Genomic DNA, 19278 nt, shown 5'->3' with positions numbered 1-19278 from the left:
GCCCCACCAGAGACACACGGCTGAGGTGCGGGATGCTCCCTATTTTCAGGAGGGCCCCCGGGTGTGCTTCCCCCTGCAGCCTGTGTCTGCGGGCAAGGCCAGGCTGTCTCTGGCTCCCTGAAAGGCCCCATTGTGGGAGGTGGCAGAGGCAGGGACACAAGGCAGCATTGAGGGCGGTGGATGCCCCGTGCCCGGCCGCCGGCAGCCCCGACCTCCCCGGCCCCTGTGAAAGGTTGGTTTGTACCGCTGCCCACAGCCAGGAGCTGCCGGAGGATGAGGCACCTGGCGTGCCCTCCTGGAGCTCTGAAATGAGAGCAGCCTCTGCACTGTCACAGCTGGAGGACGAGAAGCTAAAGGAAGGCTTTAAACCTCCGGATGGGCGGCACACAGATGGGGCTGTTCCCTCCCGTTTCCTGCCCATGCTCTACAAAGCTCAGGCAGCCCCTGATCTCTGTCACCCGCTCTTTGCCGCTCTTCCCCTGAGCTCCTTTTGCCACCATCTCGCCACCCCTCTTCGGAATCCGCATCCATCGGGTGCTGGGAAGAGCCGCGGTCACCCCCTCCTGAGCTGGCCCTGTTGCGGGGGTCCCTCAGGCACCCATCCCTGCCAGCATCGAGACCGGGTTGTGTATATATTTGTATATATTTGTGTACATTTGTATTCGTGTTCTTCATCCCATATGCTGTTGCCTTTCCCCTGTTCTAGTAAATCTGTTTCCAATTTTTTTTTTTTTTTTTTTTTGATTTCCAATTCTAAGTCTCCAGTCTTTATTCTTCATTGCTCCTCAGAGTGTCAACCGGGTGTACCTTGTGCTCTCTCTGCTCCCTATTCCTTGGGCCAAAGCTCAGCAGGACCCAGCGTGGCTGGGGAGGAAGCAGTGGCAGGACTCCAGCTCTTCTTGGCCTGCAGCAGCTCCTGCAGCCACCAGTAAACACGCAAAACAGAGGAAGAAGGAAGGATGCCTGCTCGGGAAGCTGGCCCCAGGACATCCGGCAATAGCAGCCAACACCTGCAGAGTGCTGGAGGAGAGGTCTCTCCATCTCTCCTGCCCCACAGCTCCCAAGAGTTGCGTAAAAGGAGCGATTAATTCCGTGAGGACCTGGGCTGTGTAAGCTGTCAGATGGTAAAAGACCTTTTGTCTCCCTTCTTTGGAGCCAGGAGGCTTTTGCCAACTGCACAGGCAGTGTGGGTGGTCAGGGCAGGGTGAAGCAGCAGCTCCCCATCTTTGCCTGGAGAAAACCCCATGGGGAGTGGGCTCACCCCCTTCCCTCCCAGGCCAGCACGGAGGCAAGGAGAGAGGCATACCTGGTGATGGGACAGCCCTTCCCTGCCTTCTGGATGTCACTGTGGTTTGAGGAGGGGTCCTGGGGCTGGTACCTAACAGGGCCTTCAGTGCACAGCTTTCTCACACCTCAAGCACTGGCTGGAAGAAATAGAGTGGGTGTTCTTGGAGCTGAAGAGAGACCCATCTGTCCTCAGATGTTTGGGGTGCTTTCTGGGCTCACAGTGGCACCAACGCATGTGCATCCCATGTACCTGTGGGCTCCCACAGAGGCTTTGTGAACTTTGGACAATTTAGGATGAAATAAGAGACTCCATGGATGCCTCCTGCTTCCCCAGGGACTTAATGAGGGCTAATTTTGAGGCTTTGCAGAATCATAAAACATCAAAAGGGCTGAGGAGGTAGAGCTGGCGCTGTGCATGCCAGTGGTGAGGGGCACGTCTGGCTCTCCAGCAGAGGCACAGCTCCAGGATGCTGGAGCATCCCAGCCAGATTTTTCTCTAGTCTCAAGCACTGAAAACCAGATCCAGCAGCCTCCCCATCTTCCCTGGGGATGGCCCAGTCCCTTCCAAGGTCCCTCTGTTTTGAGGGCATCCGTATTAGATGCAGTTGCCATGACCATACAAGCCTCAGAGCAACTTAAAAAAACCCAAAGCAACAAAGCACTGAAAGTAACAATAAGCACCACAGTAAGTGGTAAATGATGAGTAACAATAAGCACCACATTAACTTTGACACCTTGCATCTTTCTTTTCCCAAACAAGGATACTAATCTTACCTGAAGCCTCTGAGTACTGGAACAGACCTGCTCCAAGGTCCAGCACAGCCTCCTCCTCCAATGTCCCTCACCTCAGCCTGAGGCAATTCCTGACTGAGAGGTTCTCATTTCCCTCTACATGCAGGACACCTGTGTCCAGGCCTAGCAGGTGGCAGGCTGGTCCCTTTCTTAGCCTTTGCAGAGGCTTTCAGCTGAGATATTGAGTGGCACAAATGATGGACAAATGCAAGGTGATGTGTGTATGCACGGGGGAGACAGCAGCACAAGGGCTAAAAGAAGGGCTGTATTCATAACCAAGGATGTGTTTCCAGTTAATCAAGCTAATCACCACCGAGCCCAGGGCTTCTTAGCCCCAGCACAGATGCCAAGTCAGCAGAAGGCATCAGTGATACTACTTTGTTTTAACCCACAAGGAACATAGCTGCAAAAAACAACTCTGAAAAAAACAAGACAAGATCTGTCTGAAAAACAGACCATCATTGTCCAGCAAGAGGAAAACTGGAATCACAGAGAAGAGCCAGTGACCAGACCCAGTACTCTAGGTTTTGGATAAAGAAATATCTCATTACAGGCACAAAGAGAATCCTAAAGTGTGGAAAAAAAGCTATTTAGAAAAAGGTTAACATGTTTCAAAGGCATGGATTCCACAACTTCCTCAGGTGAAGTCTTCCAGTATTTAAGTCTTTTTAAGCATCCAACTCATGTATAGTTTAGGTTTTCCTTGCTAAGAGAAAAAAAAACCAACCCCAAAAATGATTATCCTGTTGAATACATTGCCTATCTCTTTACAGCTGTCTCTTACACAACTACAAACCATATACTATAACTTAAAGGTATCTTAGGAAGAACAGGCCTACTTGAAATATTTCTGATAGATCACACTATCCACAGTGCTGACCTCAGTTTTGATTTTTTTAACACTTCTGTCAAACATGTAGCCTGAAGTTGATTAAGGTGTTGCTTACCTAGAGCAAAACAATGATTTCTCATGTGTTGTACCCCTGCTAATACATTCTTGCCAATTTTCTTGCCAATATTGCCTTTTTTTTGCAAGAACTTCTTACAGCTGACTCTCCAAGCGTATGTCCCAATAGAACCTCCAAACTTTTCCTACCTAAGTGTGACTTTTCCTAGACTAATATGTCACCACCTATTATTTCAAACTCATTTTATCACATCTGAGAGGCTTCCACCTTTATGTTTGCAGCTGTTCCCCCCTATTAAGACAATAAAATCTAGTTACACACTCTACCTGTTGAGGATATAAAACCACAATTCAAAAAAAAAAAAGAATTTTTTTTTTTTCTTCCTGCCCTGTCTTCTGTGTCACAGAGATCCTGAAGATCCCTTGGGAACATGCATCTTGGTGTTTCACAAAACATCACAGAGAATCACAGAGTCTTAGGGATTGGAAGGGACCTTGAGAGATCAAGTCCAAACCCCCTGCCAGGATAGGATCAAGTAGTATAGGTCACACATGGATACATCCAGGCAGGTTTTGAATGTCCCCAAAAGAAGACAGCACAACCTCCCTGGGCAGCCTCTTCCAGGGTTCTGTTACCCTCACAGTGAAAAAGCTTTTTCTTGTATTTACATGGAACCTCCTATGCTCCAACTTGCACCCATAACCTCTTGTCCTGTCATTGGACATCCCTGAGAAGATCCTGGCTCCATCCTCCTGACTCTTGCCCTTTACATATTTATAAATATTAATGAGGTCACCCTTCAGTCTCCTCTTCAAGCCAAGGAGACCCAGCTCCCTCAGCCTTTTCTCCTAAGGGAGATGTTCTCCTTCCTTCATCAATCTTTCTGGCTCTGCACTGGACTTTTTCATGCAGTTCCCTGTCCTTTTGGAACTGAGGGGCCCAGAACTGGCCACAATATTCCAGATGCAGCCTCACCAGGGCAGAGCAGAGGGGAAGGAGAACCTCTCTTGACTTACTAACCACCCCCTTTTCTAATGCACCCCAGGATGCCATTGGCCTTCTCAGCCACAAGGGCACATTGCTGCAGAGCATGAATGGGTAAAAAGTTTCTTAGAGATTTTGTGTAATAAAGTCAACTTTCCCTTTTGTAAGATTTATAATTTCTTATTCAAAATACTGGAATCAGCATTAAAGTTACTACTGTATTTTGAACTCCCAAGAAAACAGGACTACAGAAGACTTGGCTACAGTGTGATTTATGGGGCATGTTTAACAACATGAAGCCTGATGTTCTTTTTTCTTCTCCTTAGAGAAGAAAACAAAAATAAAATGGTATGTGAAAATTCAATAAGGCTTTTGGTACTGACTTAGGGTGCCCATCAGCAGGTGATTTTCCTGTTGACCTCAGCTCAAGGAAGGTAGAAACAGGCCTGGGAGGGCTGAGAGTGGCTGTTGGCTGAGCAGCAAGCTGGGGTAGAACTACAATATGTCCCATTTATGTTGTTTTCTGTCCTAGGAGTAAGACAGACCATGGGAGCTCCTAAGAACTGACCTTTTCCTGGAAGGTTTCTTGGGCCTGAGATGGAATGCTAAGAGGGCCATCAGTCCAGGTTAGTGACAAGGGTGTGGGGATCATGGTGGGCCAAGCAAGTGTGCCAGGCCAAAGGAGTATCCTTAGCTGAGATGGGTTAGCACATCTGCTCCCATGGAAAGTCCAGGGATTCTCTCTGTGCTTGGTGCTTGTGGGGTCTGTGTTCCCAGACACCGGGCAGGCTGGAGAGGGTGGCAAGAATGATAAAAATCCCAGAAACTCATACTTTGTCATGAGAGATAGAGAAGTTTAGTCTATTAACTTCTCAGAGAGAAGGTTAAGGGGTGCCTTGTTCATGATCTATTAATACCTACACAAGAGAAACAGTTCAGATAGTAGATAGCTCTTTAATCTAACAAGAGAAGGCAGAATGCAATCCTGTGGCTGGAAGCCAAAGCTCGATGCCTCCAGACTAGAAATAAGGGGCACAATTCACCATCAGGCTCCTCAAGCCCCTGAACACCTCACCCATAGCAGTGATGCCCTCTCCTCTGAGCTGAAGGGGTGCCCATGCCCTGCCAATGGCTCTGATGAAGGAATTCCTCCATCCAAGTCTGTCACCCACAGGGCTGAATAGTTGTAACAGCTATTTGGACCTTAATATCTCAGAACTTACAGATGGAGAGTTGATTGTGTTTAATTTTTGTACAGAGGAGGAGAATCTCTCTTCCTGCCCCCCTCCCCCCCCAGCAATTTAAAGCTGAGCTGTAAACCTGATGCTAAAGCAACCACATAACATTGAGATGGTTGCTTTGTTATCTCAACTTGCCCTGGCTCTTTGAAAGGAAAACCAAAAAGGAAGGGGAAGTGAAAGGCTGAGATAAATAAATACATCTTGCATTACATTACCAGTCCTGCACACGTGGAGTTTATGAGCTCAAGAGAAGGGATTACAGCATGAGCTGTTTATCACCACTTCTGAACTACAGAAGGAAGTCAAGTCTGAAGTCTACTGTTAAAGTTTCTACATGAAGTTCAATGAAAAAGGACATTTCTGAAAGCCAAGTATCCCCACAATATTCCAGACTCTGTCCCTTTAAGGTCAAGGTATAAAAAAAAAATAACTCTCACTCTTTGAGAAATCTCACCTGGTGCTTAGGAATGATTTTGTAACTTCACCAGCTTCACTCACCATGGGGCTCAGGCAGACTTCAGGAACTCCTTGCAGGAAGGCTCACACCCCACAACTCTGGAAATGCAGGCACAGGAGAGGGAAGAAGGGGTAGCAGCCCCTGTCTCAGCACAGTCCTGCAGCTCCCACCCTGCTGCAATGCTCCTGTGGCTGCCAAGTTGCTGCAAGCAGCTGCCAGCAAGCAAAACAGCAGCTCTTTCTCTGTGGCATACCTCACAATCCTCTGTGCATACTTGGCCTGTGGGGCTGCCACAGTTTTTAGCATCTTGGTGCTTTCCTTGCAGCATGGAAAGTCTTGGCCAGGCTGGAGGAGTGACCACTGTGACCGCTGGAACCGAGCTCTGCAGCCCAGGGAGAGCCCCCTCTCCTCTGGCAGAAAAACAGTAGGATGCAGGTGGGTTTACAACCTGACACAAAATCTCAAAATGCTTTGCTTAAGCACACAAATAGTAGTTTCTATTAGTCTGCCTTTAAATTTGTGTGCCTTAATACATTGCTCTTAATGTTAAGAGCATTTCCCAGTATGTACGAGGGATGTAACATGGGCAGATTTCTGTGAGCACTGTAATTTTGCTCCTGACTGCATTTTGAGTGATTAGAGCAGTAACCTTCATATCACCTCAACAGCCACACTGAGATTTTATTACATACATTCCCAAACAGATTATGTTGTTAAGGTAGATTTTTTGAACCATAACTCAAGAGGAGAAAATACAAAATCTTCGCAGAAATCTGTTGCTGGAGAGCATGGAAATTGGATGCTTTCAAACTGCTCAGATGGAAATGTGAAAAGGTGAGCTTTTTTGACTCTCCAAGTTATCAACATCTTCTCTGCTTTCCTGCTGAGAGTCACACGGGGGGGAAAAAGATGCCTTTTAAACAGAGGCAAATTTTCTTGATGAGGCTGGGGCACAGCCACAGCAGTCCAGTCTGAAAGGCAAGCTGGCCACAAACACACACATGGAGACTAATGAAGATTATCATACTTATAAGCCAGAGACACAGAGTTATAATACACAAAATTTCAAACCAACAGCATCTCTCTGGGTTAACACTTGAAATACTTGAGAGCATTAGAAAATTCTATCTTGCCTGGCTGAAATTATCAGAGGCACCTGTTCATCCATTAACCCTGCTTTTTATATGTTTGTTCTTTTTTTTTTCCTCAGTTTTTGTATCATTCACTCAAATTTCTTTCCTTTGTATGAGACCTGAGACAGCCATGATACCTCTGATTGCCCTGGGGTCAGCATCACCATTTTAAGCCCAGGCATTGCAAAGACAGCCAATGCACATCCCTGGGATTTGGAAGTTCTCCAGTCCCCTGTGCCAATCTGGTAGGCAGGGGACAACACCCAGCACCTGGAGGTCTGTGTCCAGATATCTCTGGGATTTCTTTATGTTGTGGGGCACCATGGATTTTTGCAGACAGGCTCTGAAGACATCTCAGTGCCCAGATTGTTTCTGAGCTGGTGCCTGAGAGGAGAAAACCCTTAGAGTTTGAAAAAACTGAGAAGCATGCAGGTGACTATTTGCTGTCTAATTCTTACAGTGAGCCCCTATATTTCCTCCTGGCACCTGTCCCAGCCTATACCCTGCTTGGTCAAACTCCTGGAAATCCTGCCATTCCTGCACTTGGATCCTAGTGGGAGTGGAGCACAACCTGCAGGCCAGCTGGACACCCACTCCCATCTCCTCCCCACCACTTGCTGGAGATGCTGAGCATAGCCCAGTGCACACCAGAGGCACCGAGAGCTGCTCAAGGCCTGGGTATCCCATGGGGGTGGCAGTCAGGGCTATTGCAGAGGTAAATGGGTCCATAGGTGAGGGGATGAATATTCTGGGGCAGATGAATCAGCAGGTTGTGTCCCTGGAAGCTGGTGACCTGAGCGGGGATGTCACCTGAGGAGCACTGATGCCTGAAGCCCTGAGGCCACCAGAGCATTTTCCAGTAGCAGCTGACAGTGTGGTTCTTCCCCAGCTCTGGGAAGAGAGTCAGGACAGGAAGGAGCCTTGGTCCTTGTCTTGCAGAAGGTGTTGGAAGACAAGCATGAGAGAGAGCAGCTTCAGGGCTTCCTCAACCAAACCAGGGATACACTAATGCAATAGCACCATATAATGAATGCTACGATGGGGAGCTGTTGCTATGGTGAGGGAAATAATATTTAAGCTCCAACTGTTTATAAATATAAAATCCATACAAAGTTTTCTAAAATTAGATTCAGGGGGCTAGGTCTGTCAGGATGTTGTAAAATACTTGAGAAATACCAGTATTTTTGGACACACAAAATCTGGGTATTCCTAAAATACCAAGTGCAAGTCCAAAGTGCTAAACATTAAAAGTGATGACTCTGCTGTTACTCTTTCTGAGACTAAAAGGCAACCTCATAGCCTTAAACTTGCTATCACTGCCTGGCAGACCTTTGAGAGTGGAGGCGAGAGCAGTGTTCCCAGGGATTTATTTTCCTCTCGACACAATTGCAGTGCAGGGACCTGTGCTCTGCTGTTTCTCAGAGCCCACTCGCTGCCAAAAAAAGTTTTTCTGAGCTGCTGATGAACGTGCTGGTATCGTGACCTCCCAGTTGCACTGTGAGAATCCTGCAATCGGAGGTGAAGATCTGGAAATCCCTGATACAGGGAGGCAGCACCTTCAGACATCAGGGGGTTGTCAGGAGCTGGGTGTCGTTCTCATGAACGTAAGAAAAAATCTGCTGTGATTCCTCGTTATGTCCAGGCAGCAAGAAACATGTGCAAAGTAAAATGGAGATATAAAAAATGAATTATCTGTAGTAGCATCTCCAGAAGCATAAGCTGGCTCTCATCAGCAAATGCCATTTCAGCGGAGGTGCAGCTGAAGTGCTGAAAACACAGCTTAGTTGGCAACCGCCTGATGAAAAGGAAACATTCAAAGTTGCCAGAAGCAAAAAGTCCAACCCGTTTGGAGGGGTCGAATAGAAGCAGAACGCGGGAGGAACCTGGCCATTAGAACACAGCGGCCTCAACAGCGCTGACACTCTCTTGTATTTTTTTTTTTTTCACCTTCCCGGGTGGCCGGGATGGCCCCGTCCCTCCGTACCCGACAGTATCCCCTCTCCACAGCAGATGATTTTTGGTCCCTTCTCGTAGCAGTGAGTGGCAGCGCAGGGAGGATTCTTGGCGCTGGAGAATTAGTCCCCATGACAATATTTATTTTTTTCTGATGAGCGAAGGCCACCGGAAAATGAGCGAATAAATGCGCATCGCCATCGCTACCAAACCCGGCGGGGCCTGGGAGGGGGCTGCTGCTGCCCATGCAGCGCGGAGGGGTGGAAGGCATCCGGCTCTCCGCATCCAGCCCCCGTCTGTGGAGTGGCCTGACCCCGCCCTCGGGGACACCCGTGTTCCCTGCCCGCACCCAGCGTGGGGGGTCGGGTCTCGGGGGGGAACCACCGAGCCCTCCCCAGCGGCAGGAGGGGGGCTCTGCCCGCTCCGACCGAGCCGTCTCCAGAGGGGAAAAAAAAAGCGGAAAACGGAGAGTTTCCTGCTCTCCAAAGCCAGGAGCTCAGCGGCCGGGCGTAGGGAGTGGGGGAGTGGAAGAGGGGGGGGTGTGGGCAGCGCGGGGCGGTGGCAACGCGGGGCGGTGCGGAGGCGCTGACTGTGCCTGTGCGCTGCGCTGCCTGTGCGCGCTGCCGGGCGGCCCGGAGAAGGGAGGGAGGGAGGGAGGGAGGGAAGAGCGACTGCAGCCCCCTCCCCTGCCCTCCGGCGCGGCGTGGAGGGGCGTGGAGAGGCGGTCCCGCTGCCCACACGGGCAGGGCAGGGCAGGGCAGGGCAGGGTTGGCTGCTGGTAGGGATGAGACCCCGCGGTGAGGCCCGCTGAGGTCCGCCGCCAGCCGCCCCCGGGCCGGGCCGGGCTCGGCGATCTCCGACCCAGGAGCCGCGGCGGAGCCGGACAGGGATGCGGGGGGAGCCCGCCGCGGCGCTCCGCCAGGTAAGGGGCGCTGGGGAGTGCGTGTGTTTGTGGGGCGCGGATCTGCGGGGGTGTCCTGGGGCGCGGCGAGCATGGGCTTCCCGCGCCACCAACTTTCCCGGCCAGCGAGACATCACCCGCGGCGGCGGGAGGGAGTTTTCCCTCCTGCTCCTCAGCGCTGCGGCTGTACCCCGTCCCGAGGTGCCGGCGCCTGGGGCTGCCGTAGAGGGGGGCCGGCATCCCCGAAAGCCGAGAATCGGCGGGAGGAAAGAGCTGCGGCGAAACTTGGGCTGTTGCTGGGTTAGGAGCTGCCGCCTGGAATAAGCGAGTAAGTCCCCGGTGGCAGAGGGGAGGCCAGATGCCCTGCCCGGGAGTGCGAGCCGTGCCAGCCATAGGAACAAGAGCCCCAGCATTTGGTCTCAAACCTGAAACTGGTCTGATAAACCTGCCGTGAGGACGCAGGATGGCGAGAAAACCTCGCAGAGCGAGTCTGAAGCACGGCCATGGTATGGACCAGTGCTGTAAGAGAGCTGCGTGGTTCAAGGTTCGGGCTCCCGACTCGGCCATAGAGTGCAAAGAGCTTTTCGAGGTGGTGAATGAGCGCGTTCATCCCAAGTGAACCTTCGAGCTCCTGCCAGGGGAGCGCTCCGGGAGGGAGCAAGCATGCACAAACAGGCTTGTGGATGGCTCAGGGGAAGGTGGAGAGCACACACACAAAAATTGTATTGGGTTTAGCCAGGCATTTGCTTCCTCGGGAAAGAGACAGATGCAGTTCAGCAGATGAGGGATAAACAAGCACAGGTGGATGTTTTGGTAAGAAAACTCTGGGTCTGTCTGGGGTTGGCATTACTTGATTGTGATTAATTAACTCGAAATGTGCATGCTGACTGCCAATAGAAACAAAATGAATTCCCCGTTGAAAACTCTGTGCTCATTTAAGTGCTGGTCAAAGAGGGCAGTGATCTTCCAGTGCAAAGCATCCCTGTGAGACGCAGAGATACGGGACCAGGGTACATGCCAGGAGTGGCTTTGAACACTGGGGTTCTGTTTCTTGTCATCAGAAATGTGCCCCAGGAGGTGATGCACGTAAGAGCGGTCAGTCTGGGTTTTAGGGTCATGAGGTACCTCCACTGGGTGTACAGTGTGGTGCTTGCCCTGGGAAGGTGGTGAGTGAGGGTCCCCAGTACTTGAAGCTTGACCATAGGGAAGCTCTGGTGCTATAAAACTGAGGGCTTAGTGACACTCCATCAGGATCTTCTTGGTGGGCCTTGCTGTGTGGGAGGCTTGGGCGCAGAGACCAGCCCTGCTCATGCATCTGTTGTATCTTGCAGAAGCAGGTAGTGCTTGTGATGAGGAGAAGAAGGGGAGAGGGCCTGCTCTGCGCCGCTTTTTTTGCCCCCACACCCATTCTGCTGGGGAGTGGTGGGGTGCAACCTGTGCACACCCTGGGTGGGTGGGTGGGCCACAGGCGTGCTTTGTGCCTGCCAGGATTCACAGAGCTACGAGCATGCTGAATTACTGTGACTGAGTGGGGTGCTGGTCATTAAACCCCTTTGGGAGCCCATCTTCCCCACCTCAGCGGCCCCAACATGTTGTTTTATGAGACAAACTCTTAACTTCATGGTAGGACGCTGGGAAGTGGCAGGACCCAGTGCCAGTGGGTCCTTGGCTCAGAGTTGTTTTGCAACCCTGCAAGTTTGTTTCCATGCCTGGGTGGCAAGGTGGGGGGAATGGGACCGTAGGAGCCGGGCTGGCCAGGCAGGGAGGCACCACGGGTGCTGGCTGCAGCTCCCCCATCCCCTGACCAGCCCCTCAGCAAGCTCCTCTGCACTGGGCAGAGCACCCAGGGATGTTTCTTGCCACGCAGGGGACAGGGGTGGGGGCTGACTGGTTCCTGAAATTGGTGCTGTGAACTCTGTGGGCTACTGTGCATTCTCTTGGAGAATATGAGTAGGTTGTCTGCCGTGAGGCACTTCTTGGGATGTGTCCCCTGGCGTGTGTGCTGCAGCAATGCCTTCCAAGTGCTGCAGTCACACTTGTGTCAGGAGAGGGCTTTTTTGGCTTGCAAGTCCTGGCTTGGGCTTCTCCTCACGCGAGGTGTTCTCGCATTCCCCCCCCTGCACTGTCACGAGTGTGCCCAAGCGTGCGGGCTGCCAGCCCTGCCGGTCCCTGTGCTCACCCACCCACTGCTCTGGCACCGAGACTGCAGCACGTCCTGGGCATTTGCTGCTCATAGTTGTGTTTTCCAGCTGGTCCCAAAGTCCTGAGTCACTCTGCCGTTACCATGGAAACAGCCTTGCTGGCGGGAAGCAGTTTTTGGGGGTAGAGGGTGCCGGTAGCTGGACCAGCACCGGGTGGTCCCCGAGGAGAACTCACAGGGCACGGGCTCTCCTCCAGTGCTTCCCCCTGGTACCGGGGCTTATGCCGGGGCTGGAGCAATCACCTGCATGCCACAGACCCTTGCACCTCCTCCTGCTCCCTTTATCCCTCTTCCCTGCCGTGGGGAAGTGCAGCAGGATTTCCCTGGCACTGGTGAGGGACCCCGGGGCGAGCAGGAGCCAGGAGCCAGCCAGGCCAAGGGCACAACTTCCAAGGAGCTGCTGAGAGAGCAGGTTTTTAAAACTGCCCTGTGAAAAAGCCTTGGATGCACAGCCCTGACAGTATCACTTACTGCAAGGTCTGCCTTAGAGCTGCTATCACCCTTGAATTGCCCAAATGCAGCCACCTCTAGGGAGCATCAGGGGAACCTGCAAGGAAGGCTTGGGGATGGAAGCAGGGCAGACACACACCCGGAGATGCTGTGGGAGCCCACCAAAACCAGCTTTACCAAGTCCAGGGCACTGCCCTGTGCAGCACCTGAGTTTTTGGAGGGGAGAAGACATCTGACTCGCACTGATCCCTGCAGCAGCCATGCCGAGTCCGGTCTAGTGCTGGAGCTCTGCTGCCAGTGCTGAGGTCCGGCTGTGGAGTTCCAAAAGCAGGTCATTCCCATCAAACCTGGGCAAGGCCATTGTTCCCAAAGCAGGAGTCCACCACTCGCCATCTCCTGGGCCTCTGCCGTGCTGCAGCTGGCCAGCCACACTCACTGCTCTTGGGGCTGGTGACTCATGGATGCCGTTCAGCTTAATTCATTGTTTCCTAGCTCCTGGGCTGTCTTGCTGGCTTCTCACCTGCTCATCCTCCCTGGAGCAGTGCTGGGAGGCAGGAGAGGAGGAGGAAGAGAAGGAGGAAGGCAGGTGATGATGCACCCGCTGCCGTTTTTCAGGTGTGTGGGGTTGGGGAGCTGCACGGACTGTGCCCATCCTCTCACTTCTTTCGGGCTCAAGGCTGTGGGAAGCAGGGCAGGGGAGAGAAAAGGCTCAGGCACCTTCCTTTTCCCATAGATAATGCTCCTGTCCCTGTGCCAGGCCCTGGCCAGCCTCCTGCAGTGCTTGGAGCTGGATGCCATGCATCCTCCACGGACAGCCTGATCCTGATGTGAATGCACACAGCCAGACAGAGATGCAGGCAAGGCAGTGGAACAAAGTCTGGGATGCTGTGACCAGAGAGGTATTAGGCTTGGGGAAGGGACAGTGCTGATCCCAACACAGCACAAGAAGAGCCCAGATGCCTTCTTGCAGGCCCCTTGCAGTGCCAGTAGTGCTGGGGGGACTGGAAGGTTGGTCAGTTGACTTACCCCCCACCCCAGCTCTCCATCTCACCCCCATCTGCCTGGAGGGACCAGACTTGGCTCCCACCCTCAGGCTGCATTTACTCATAGTCTTTGGTGGAGCAGAGCTGGAGGCAGAGCAGAGGGAGATTTCGGTGGGGAAAACTTTGTAGAATGGAAACATCTGTGAGGTCAGCATTTTGGATGACTTGTTTGGTCACAGCATCTCACAATCTAGGGCTGAGGAGCCAAAACAGCACATGGCTCACACAGGACTGTCACATACAGCCCTGCATGGGCATGACCCTTATTCCAGCTGCTGGTCTGGACTGCTGGGCCCCGTATGGTGCCTGAAAAGGGAACAGGCCAATTTAAGAAGGTCCTTCCAGGCAGGGATAGGAGAGCAATCAAGCTGCACGTGTGTGTAGGAGACATCCTCCCGGCACGTCTGCTGCAGCTACTGCTCAGCAAGGCTGCTCTGAGCCCTGTGGAGCCAGGCACAGCTCCTCCTCAGCTGCTGTTTCACACCAGCCTAGCTCTGTCCGACAGATGAGCAAGGGGGAATGTGAGTGGAAGTGATCCCCAGCTGTGCCAGCAGCTCCTGGGTGCTGTGCTTTGAGAGCACCTGTTGTCTCTGGAGTGCTGGGGCTGGGCTGAGCAGAAATTGTGTCCCCTGAGGCCAAGCAGTGATGGAAGGAGATGAGAGCCAGCGAGGGGCTGAGTGGAGGCTCTGGCTGGCTTTAAAGGCCACAGATGAGACATTGGGGAGGGAAGCCTGAAAACCTGCCCCTCCCTGTCTGTGGCTCAACAGATGGGGCAGGGCACGCACAAAGGTTGATGGAAATGAATCAGCACCCCATTTCTTCCCCTCTGCAGCTCGGTGCATTGTGAAGGGAAGTGGGTCTGCAGCATGTTTCTCCCACATTCTTGAACAATCCAAGTTGTAACTTCTCCAGTAGAAACCTTGTGTGAAGGATGCAGTGTGGCTGGCTATCACTAGAGTGCAGGAAAGCATTCTGGCTGCTGCAGCTTCCACCTAGGCAGCATTTCGGAACCACCTGGGCCAGGAGGTGCCAGCAGGGACCTGCTCTGACTTAGCAGACCTGGTAAAAGACTTTATCCAAGGGCTACTTTATCCCATGTGGACACTGTGACCAAGTGTCAGTACTGCAGGGCAGGTAACCCCAGATCAGGTGCAACAACAGCCAAGTGTCTACGACTTCTGTCCCCAGCCACATGCGATGTCCCTGGCAGGCAGCAGCCCAAGAGCATGTGAGCCTTATTCAAAGCATCATTTTGGGTATAAATCATGGCTCTTCATGCACAGACATGGCCATGGCTGGCAGGAGGTGGCCTGCAACAGCTGTGCAACCACGCTGGGGTCCTGCCCTGAATCATGGGATGCTGAAAAACCTGCTCCTGGCAAGAGATCTCTGGAGCTGGCAGCTCCTGTAGCCTCCTGCCTGAACCTGGGGTGGGCTGATGGGGAAACTGCTAAATCATAAAATAGTAATTTTTAAAAGGAAGGAGGTTTTTGGTTAATTTTAACTCACCTGCAGGTCTGAGTAGCCTTCTTGACATCACTCACTGGGTGCCAGGATCTCTCTGTGGAGTGGGATGTGTTGAGGAGATGGGAACAACGTGCTGTGCCAGCAGCCCCAGGATCTGTGAGGGATGCACACACACCAGGAGTGTTTCACCTTCCCAAGCCCATCAGGATTTCAGTGTGTTCTGGGCTTGAACAGACCCCATGTGCAGAATCTCTCACTTTCCCATTAGCTTCCCTCAGAGCCCTCGGACAAGCAGTGGCTCTGGCAGTGCCACCCTTAAGTCCCCAGCGTGCTGGGAGTCAGCAGAGGACCAGGAGCTTGCCACAAGGCTTGGTGCTCTCCCTGGGGACAGGCAGGGACAGGAGAGGAGTGGGGAACAGAAAGCAATGGTGACAATGATGCTGTGGGAACGAAGGGCTTTGCTGGGTGGGGAGCTGAGATATTTGGGTCTGATCCCTTGTTTTGCCAGAGGAGGGTGGGCAGGGGCAGGTGGCTGCAAAGCTACATGGACAGGGGAATCTGTCCCCCACTGAGGGGCAACATGGGAAGAAGACAGGCAAGGGAAAGGAGGTGCAGGGGAAATTCAAAACTCTTGCTAATACTGGAATGTCTCTCCTGCACAGGGATTTTTGGCTTTCTTGGGGGTTCTGGGATGAGTGTGGTACCTCCTGCTCCCCAGCCCTGTTGGCCTTGGGAAGCAAAAGCAAATGAATGTGAAGCCTTGTGCTTTGGAGAGCAGTAGGCCAGTCTATGAATGATTTTACATACAGTTTTTTATATATATATATAAAAACCATATATATATACTATACTAATATTAATATTTAGCATATAATATATAGTATATAATAGATACCTATTATATCTAATTAATATATGTAATGTTATTCTAAATATATATAAATATGTTATTGTCTCCTCTCTGAAAGTGTTCAAGGCCAAGTTGGATGGGGCCTTGAGCAACCTGGTCTAGTGGGAGGTGTCCCTGCCCATGCAGGGGGATGAGAACTGGATGATCCTTAAGGTCCATTCCAACCCAAACCATTCCATAACTATAATTTTGTTAGTGAACAGGGGAAGAGATGTGGAAGCACCACTGCAGATCCACTCTTCCCAGCAACCCCACAGCTCCCTGGGCACAGCAGGGTTGCTCCTCACCCAACTGTCCCTGAGCATCCCATCTGAGCATCCTGCTCACCTTCCCTTACCCACATGCAGGCAGTAGCAGGGCAGGGGTTAGCACCATCAGAATAAAGTTGACTTGTGCAACTCCAGTCACCCTCTTCCCTGAACTCACCTCTGGTGCCTCAGGCTTCTGCCACTGCACTCTTGCCAACAGAGGATGAAGGGGGATGCAGTTTTCCATGCTTCCTTTTTCATAGGTTTTTTTTCCCTCCTCTTCTTCTCAGAATAGGAGAGGAACCTGAGTGCCAGAGCTGAGCAAGATCTGGCCAACACCACAATCTCAGTGCTGGGAGCACAGGGGTCTGGCAGCTAGGAAACAGGTCTGGCTCCTGCTCATCCCCAGAGGCTGACAGAATGAGCTGGCCTGGCTGGTGGACCTCTAAGCAAAGTTTGCAGCTGCAGGAGAGCCATTCCTGCTCTCCCAAGCAGGAGGTGGTTGGCCTGGATGGGGCCATGCTATATGTTGCCAGCTGGCTAATAAGGATGGAGACAAACCTCTCAAGGTGGTGCTTGGCACCATTCCCAGCCCTTTCCTTGCACTGGGTGTTGAAGAGTGGATGGGGTGACAAGTAACTGACAGGGCAGCTGGAGCAGAGGGTTCAGAGCAGCTGGATTGAGGCACAGAGATGGTGTGGCCACTGGGCTCTAACAACCTCCTGCCTGGGTCACAGGGCATGGGGTGATCTGTGGGGCACAGGATCTGTGGGGCCTGTGTAAAACAAGCAGTCCCTGAGGCTGAAGTCTTGCCTGGAAGTGTCTCTCCTGGCTTGCCAGCCTCTGCCTGGTCCTCCTCTCTTCTGAAACAGGGCTCTACAGTGCTCAGCTGGTGTCCATGTGGTTATGGCTGATGTACATGCATTGGAATGGTGTTTGTGGGTATCCTCAGCAGCAGTAGGATGATTGGGTCCTCCTTGACAGTCTTTCCTCAATCTGTGACTTCTCTGTTGGCTTGCAGACACCGAGAAGACCTGTGAGGAAGCTCCATGAAGTTGACCAGCCATGCAATGTTCTTGGAAGGCTGTCCTCCTACTAGCCTTGGCTTCCATTGCAATTCAGTACACAGCGATCCGGACCTTCACCGCCAAGTCCTTCCACAGCTGCCCCGTCCCCAACCCCATGAACTGCAGCCTGAGCCAGGACCCCGATGGGGCTGACAGGCTGTGTGATGAGAGCCCCACTTTTGTGTACAACCTCTCCCGCAAGACCCACGTCCTCATCCTCGCCACCACCCGCAGTGGCTCCTCCTTTGTCGGGCAGCTGTTTAACCAGCACTTTGATGTCTTCTATTTATTCGAGCCTCTCTACCATGTCCAGTACACCCTGATCCCAAAGCTGACCCAGAGCAAGAGTACGACGGACAGGCGGGTCATGCTGGGGGCCAGCAGAGACCTGCTGAGGAGTCTGTACGACTGTGACCTCTACTTCTTGGAGAACTACATCAAGCCCCAGCCTGTCAACCACACCACCGACCGCCTCTTCCGCAGGGGAGCCAGCAAAGCCTTGTGCTCACCTCCCGTCTGCGAGTCCCTGGCAGCTGTCGATCTCCACCTGGAGGAGGGAGACTGTGTGAAGAAGTGTGGGACCTTGAACCTGACGCTGGCCACCGAGTCCTGCAGAGAGCACGGGCACGTGGCCATCAAAACCGTGAGGGTGCCCGAAGTCAGCGACCTCCGGGCCCTTGTGGAGGACCCACGGCTGAACCTGAAGGTCATCCAGCTGGTGAGGGACCCCCGGGGCATCCTGGCGTCACGGAGCGAGACCTTCCGGGATACCTACCGTCTGTGGAGGATCTGGGACGGCACCGGCAGGAAACCGTACAACCTGGATGTCAGCCAGCTCACCACAGTGTGCGAGGACTTCTGGAATTCCGTGTCCACCGGCCTCAACCGGCCGCCGTGGCTCAAGGGCAAGTACATGTTGGTGCGGTACGAAGATCTGGCCAGGAACCCCATGAAAAAGACCGAGGAGATCTATGATTTCCTGGGCATCCCCATGGACAGAAACGTGGAGCGCTGGATACAGAACAACACCCGAGGAGACAGGTCCTCCTCCAAGCACAAGTACGGGACGGTGCGCAACTCGGCGGCGACAGCGGAGAAGTGGCGGTTCCGGCTGTCCTACGAGATCGTGGCCTTCACCCAGCACGCCTGCCACCAGGTGCTGGCCCAGCTCGGCTACAAAACTGCCAGCTCGGAGGAGGAGCTGAAGAACCTCTCCATCAGCCTGGTGGAGGAGAGAGACTTCCTGCCTTTCTCCTAAGGCAGAGGGGTTGGGGATGGGGGGCAGACGGGGAGGGGTTGGTTTTGATATGAACTGTTTCTAATTGTTGCCTTATTTTATTTTCTTTCATTTTGTTTCCCCCCCTCTTCGTCTTTTTCTCTCCACAATTTGCACTAAACGTTGAGCAGGAATCTCAGCAGAGTCCAGGGGAAGCAGTTGCTGCCCCTCAACATGTTTCGGACCTGAGAGGAGTTGGGTCTCTACAAGCAAGAGCTAGAACTGTGGATGGGTAACAATGTTTACAAAACACAAAATGTATATAGATCTATATAAAGCAACCTTCAAGCTTTCCAAACTGAAGGGTACCTGGGGTACTGTACTTTTGCACTGTTTACTTTTACAATGTAAGAGGTAAATATAAATATAATTTATGAATGGTGTCATCCCCTCCAGAATAACTTCCCTTGCCCCCAATAAGCAGGTTAGACTGGAAGCTGAATGTTGAACAACCTCCTCATTTTCAACCTCGCTGTGATATGTCTGTTTAAATTCTGTTACTGGGCTGAGCAGTTGGTAAGCTGCTCATACATGGTTGTTTGGTAACACCTGTGATATTTCTTCGTGCCAGAAATCCACAAAAAGAAAAAAAAAAAAAAGGAAAAAAAAAAAAAAAGTGATTGGGTAGTTTGGTAAAGGTCCAGCAGATTTAATGCTTTATTTCTGTGTTTTCTGTAAATAAAAGTGCAATAAAACTGACCTGGGGGTGAACTTCAACTGAAGGACCTCAGTGACTGAACTGGGGTGTGTGCACCAAGAGAGAAGGAGCAGCATCTCCTGGTGTCCCCCCAGCATCCCTATAGGGTTGGGAACAGGAAGGCTGGGGGAGCCACACCATAGTCTGCCAGGGCAGCTGGGAACCACGGTCCCCCTCAACCTGGGACATGTACGTTTGCATCTGAAGGATGTCAAAATGCAAGTAGTTAAGACAAAAAGTGAAACATGGCAGTCATTTACAGAC

The 19278-nt window shown here is 52.2% G+C and overlaps 1 protein-coding gene across 2 annotated transcripts; it reads left to right on the top strand.

Moving 5' to 3' along the window:
• The first annotated feature begins 4511 nt into the window (after positions 1-4511).
• Positions 4512-19034, top strand: CHST1 (carbohydrate sulfotransferase 1). 2 transcript variants are annotated; one of them, XM_071744760.1, is made up of 3 exons: positions 4512-4597; positions 5995-6104; positions 16996-19034. In XM_071744760.1, the coding sequence occupies exon 3, from the start codon at positions 17040-17042 to the stop codon at positions 18297-18299; it is 1260 nt and encodes a 419-aa protein (XP_071600861.1). In that variant the 5' UTR covers positions 4512-4597; positions 5995-6104; positions 16996-17039; the 3' UTR covers positions 18300-19034. The 2 variants fall into 2 exon arrangements, with proteins under 2 accessions (XP_071600861.1, XP_071600860.1); XM_071744759.1 differs by lacking the exons at positions 4512-4597; positions 5995-6104 and adding an exon at positions 9316-9677.
• The last annotated feature ends 244 nt before the right edge of the window (positions 19035-19278 follow it).

Source organism: Heliangelus exortis, chromosome 5 (assembly GCF_036169615.1).
Source record: "Heliangelus exortis chromosome 5, bHelExo1.hap1, whole genome shotgun sequence".
NCBI lineage: Eukaryota > Metazoa > Chordata > Aves > Apodiformes > Trochilidae > Heliangelus > Heliangelus exortis.
The sequence above is the reverse complement of the archived record's forward strand: the minus strand, read 5'-3'. Positions and strand labels throughout refer to the sequence as shown.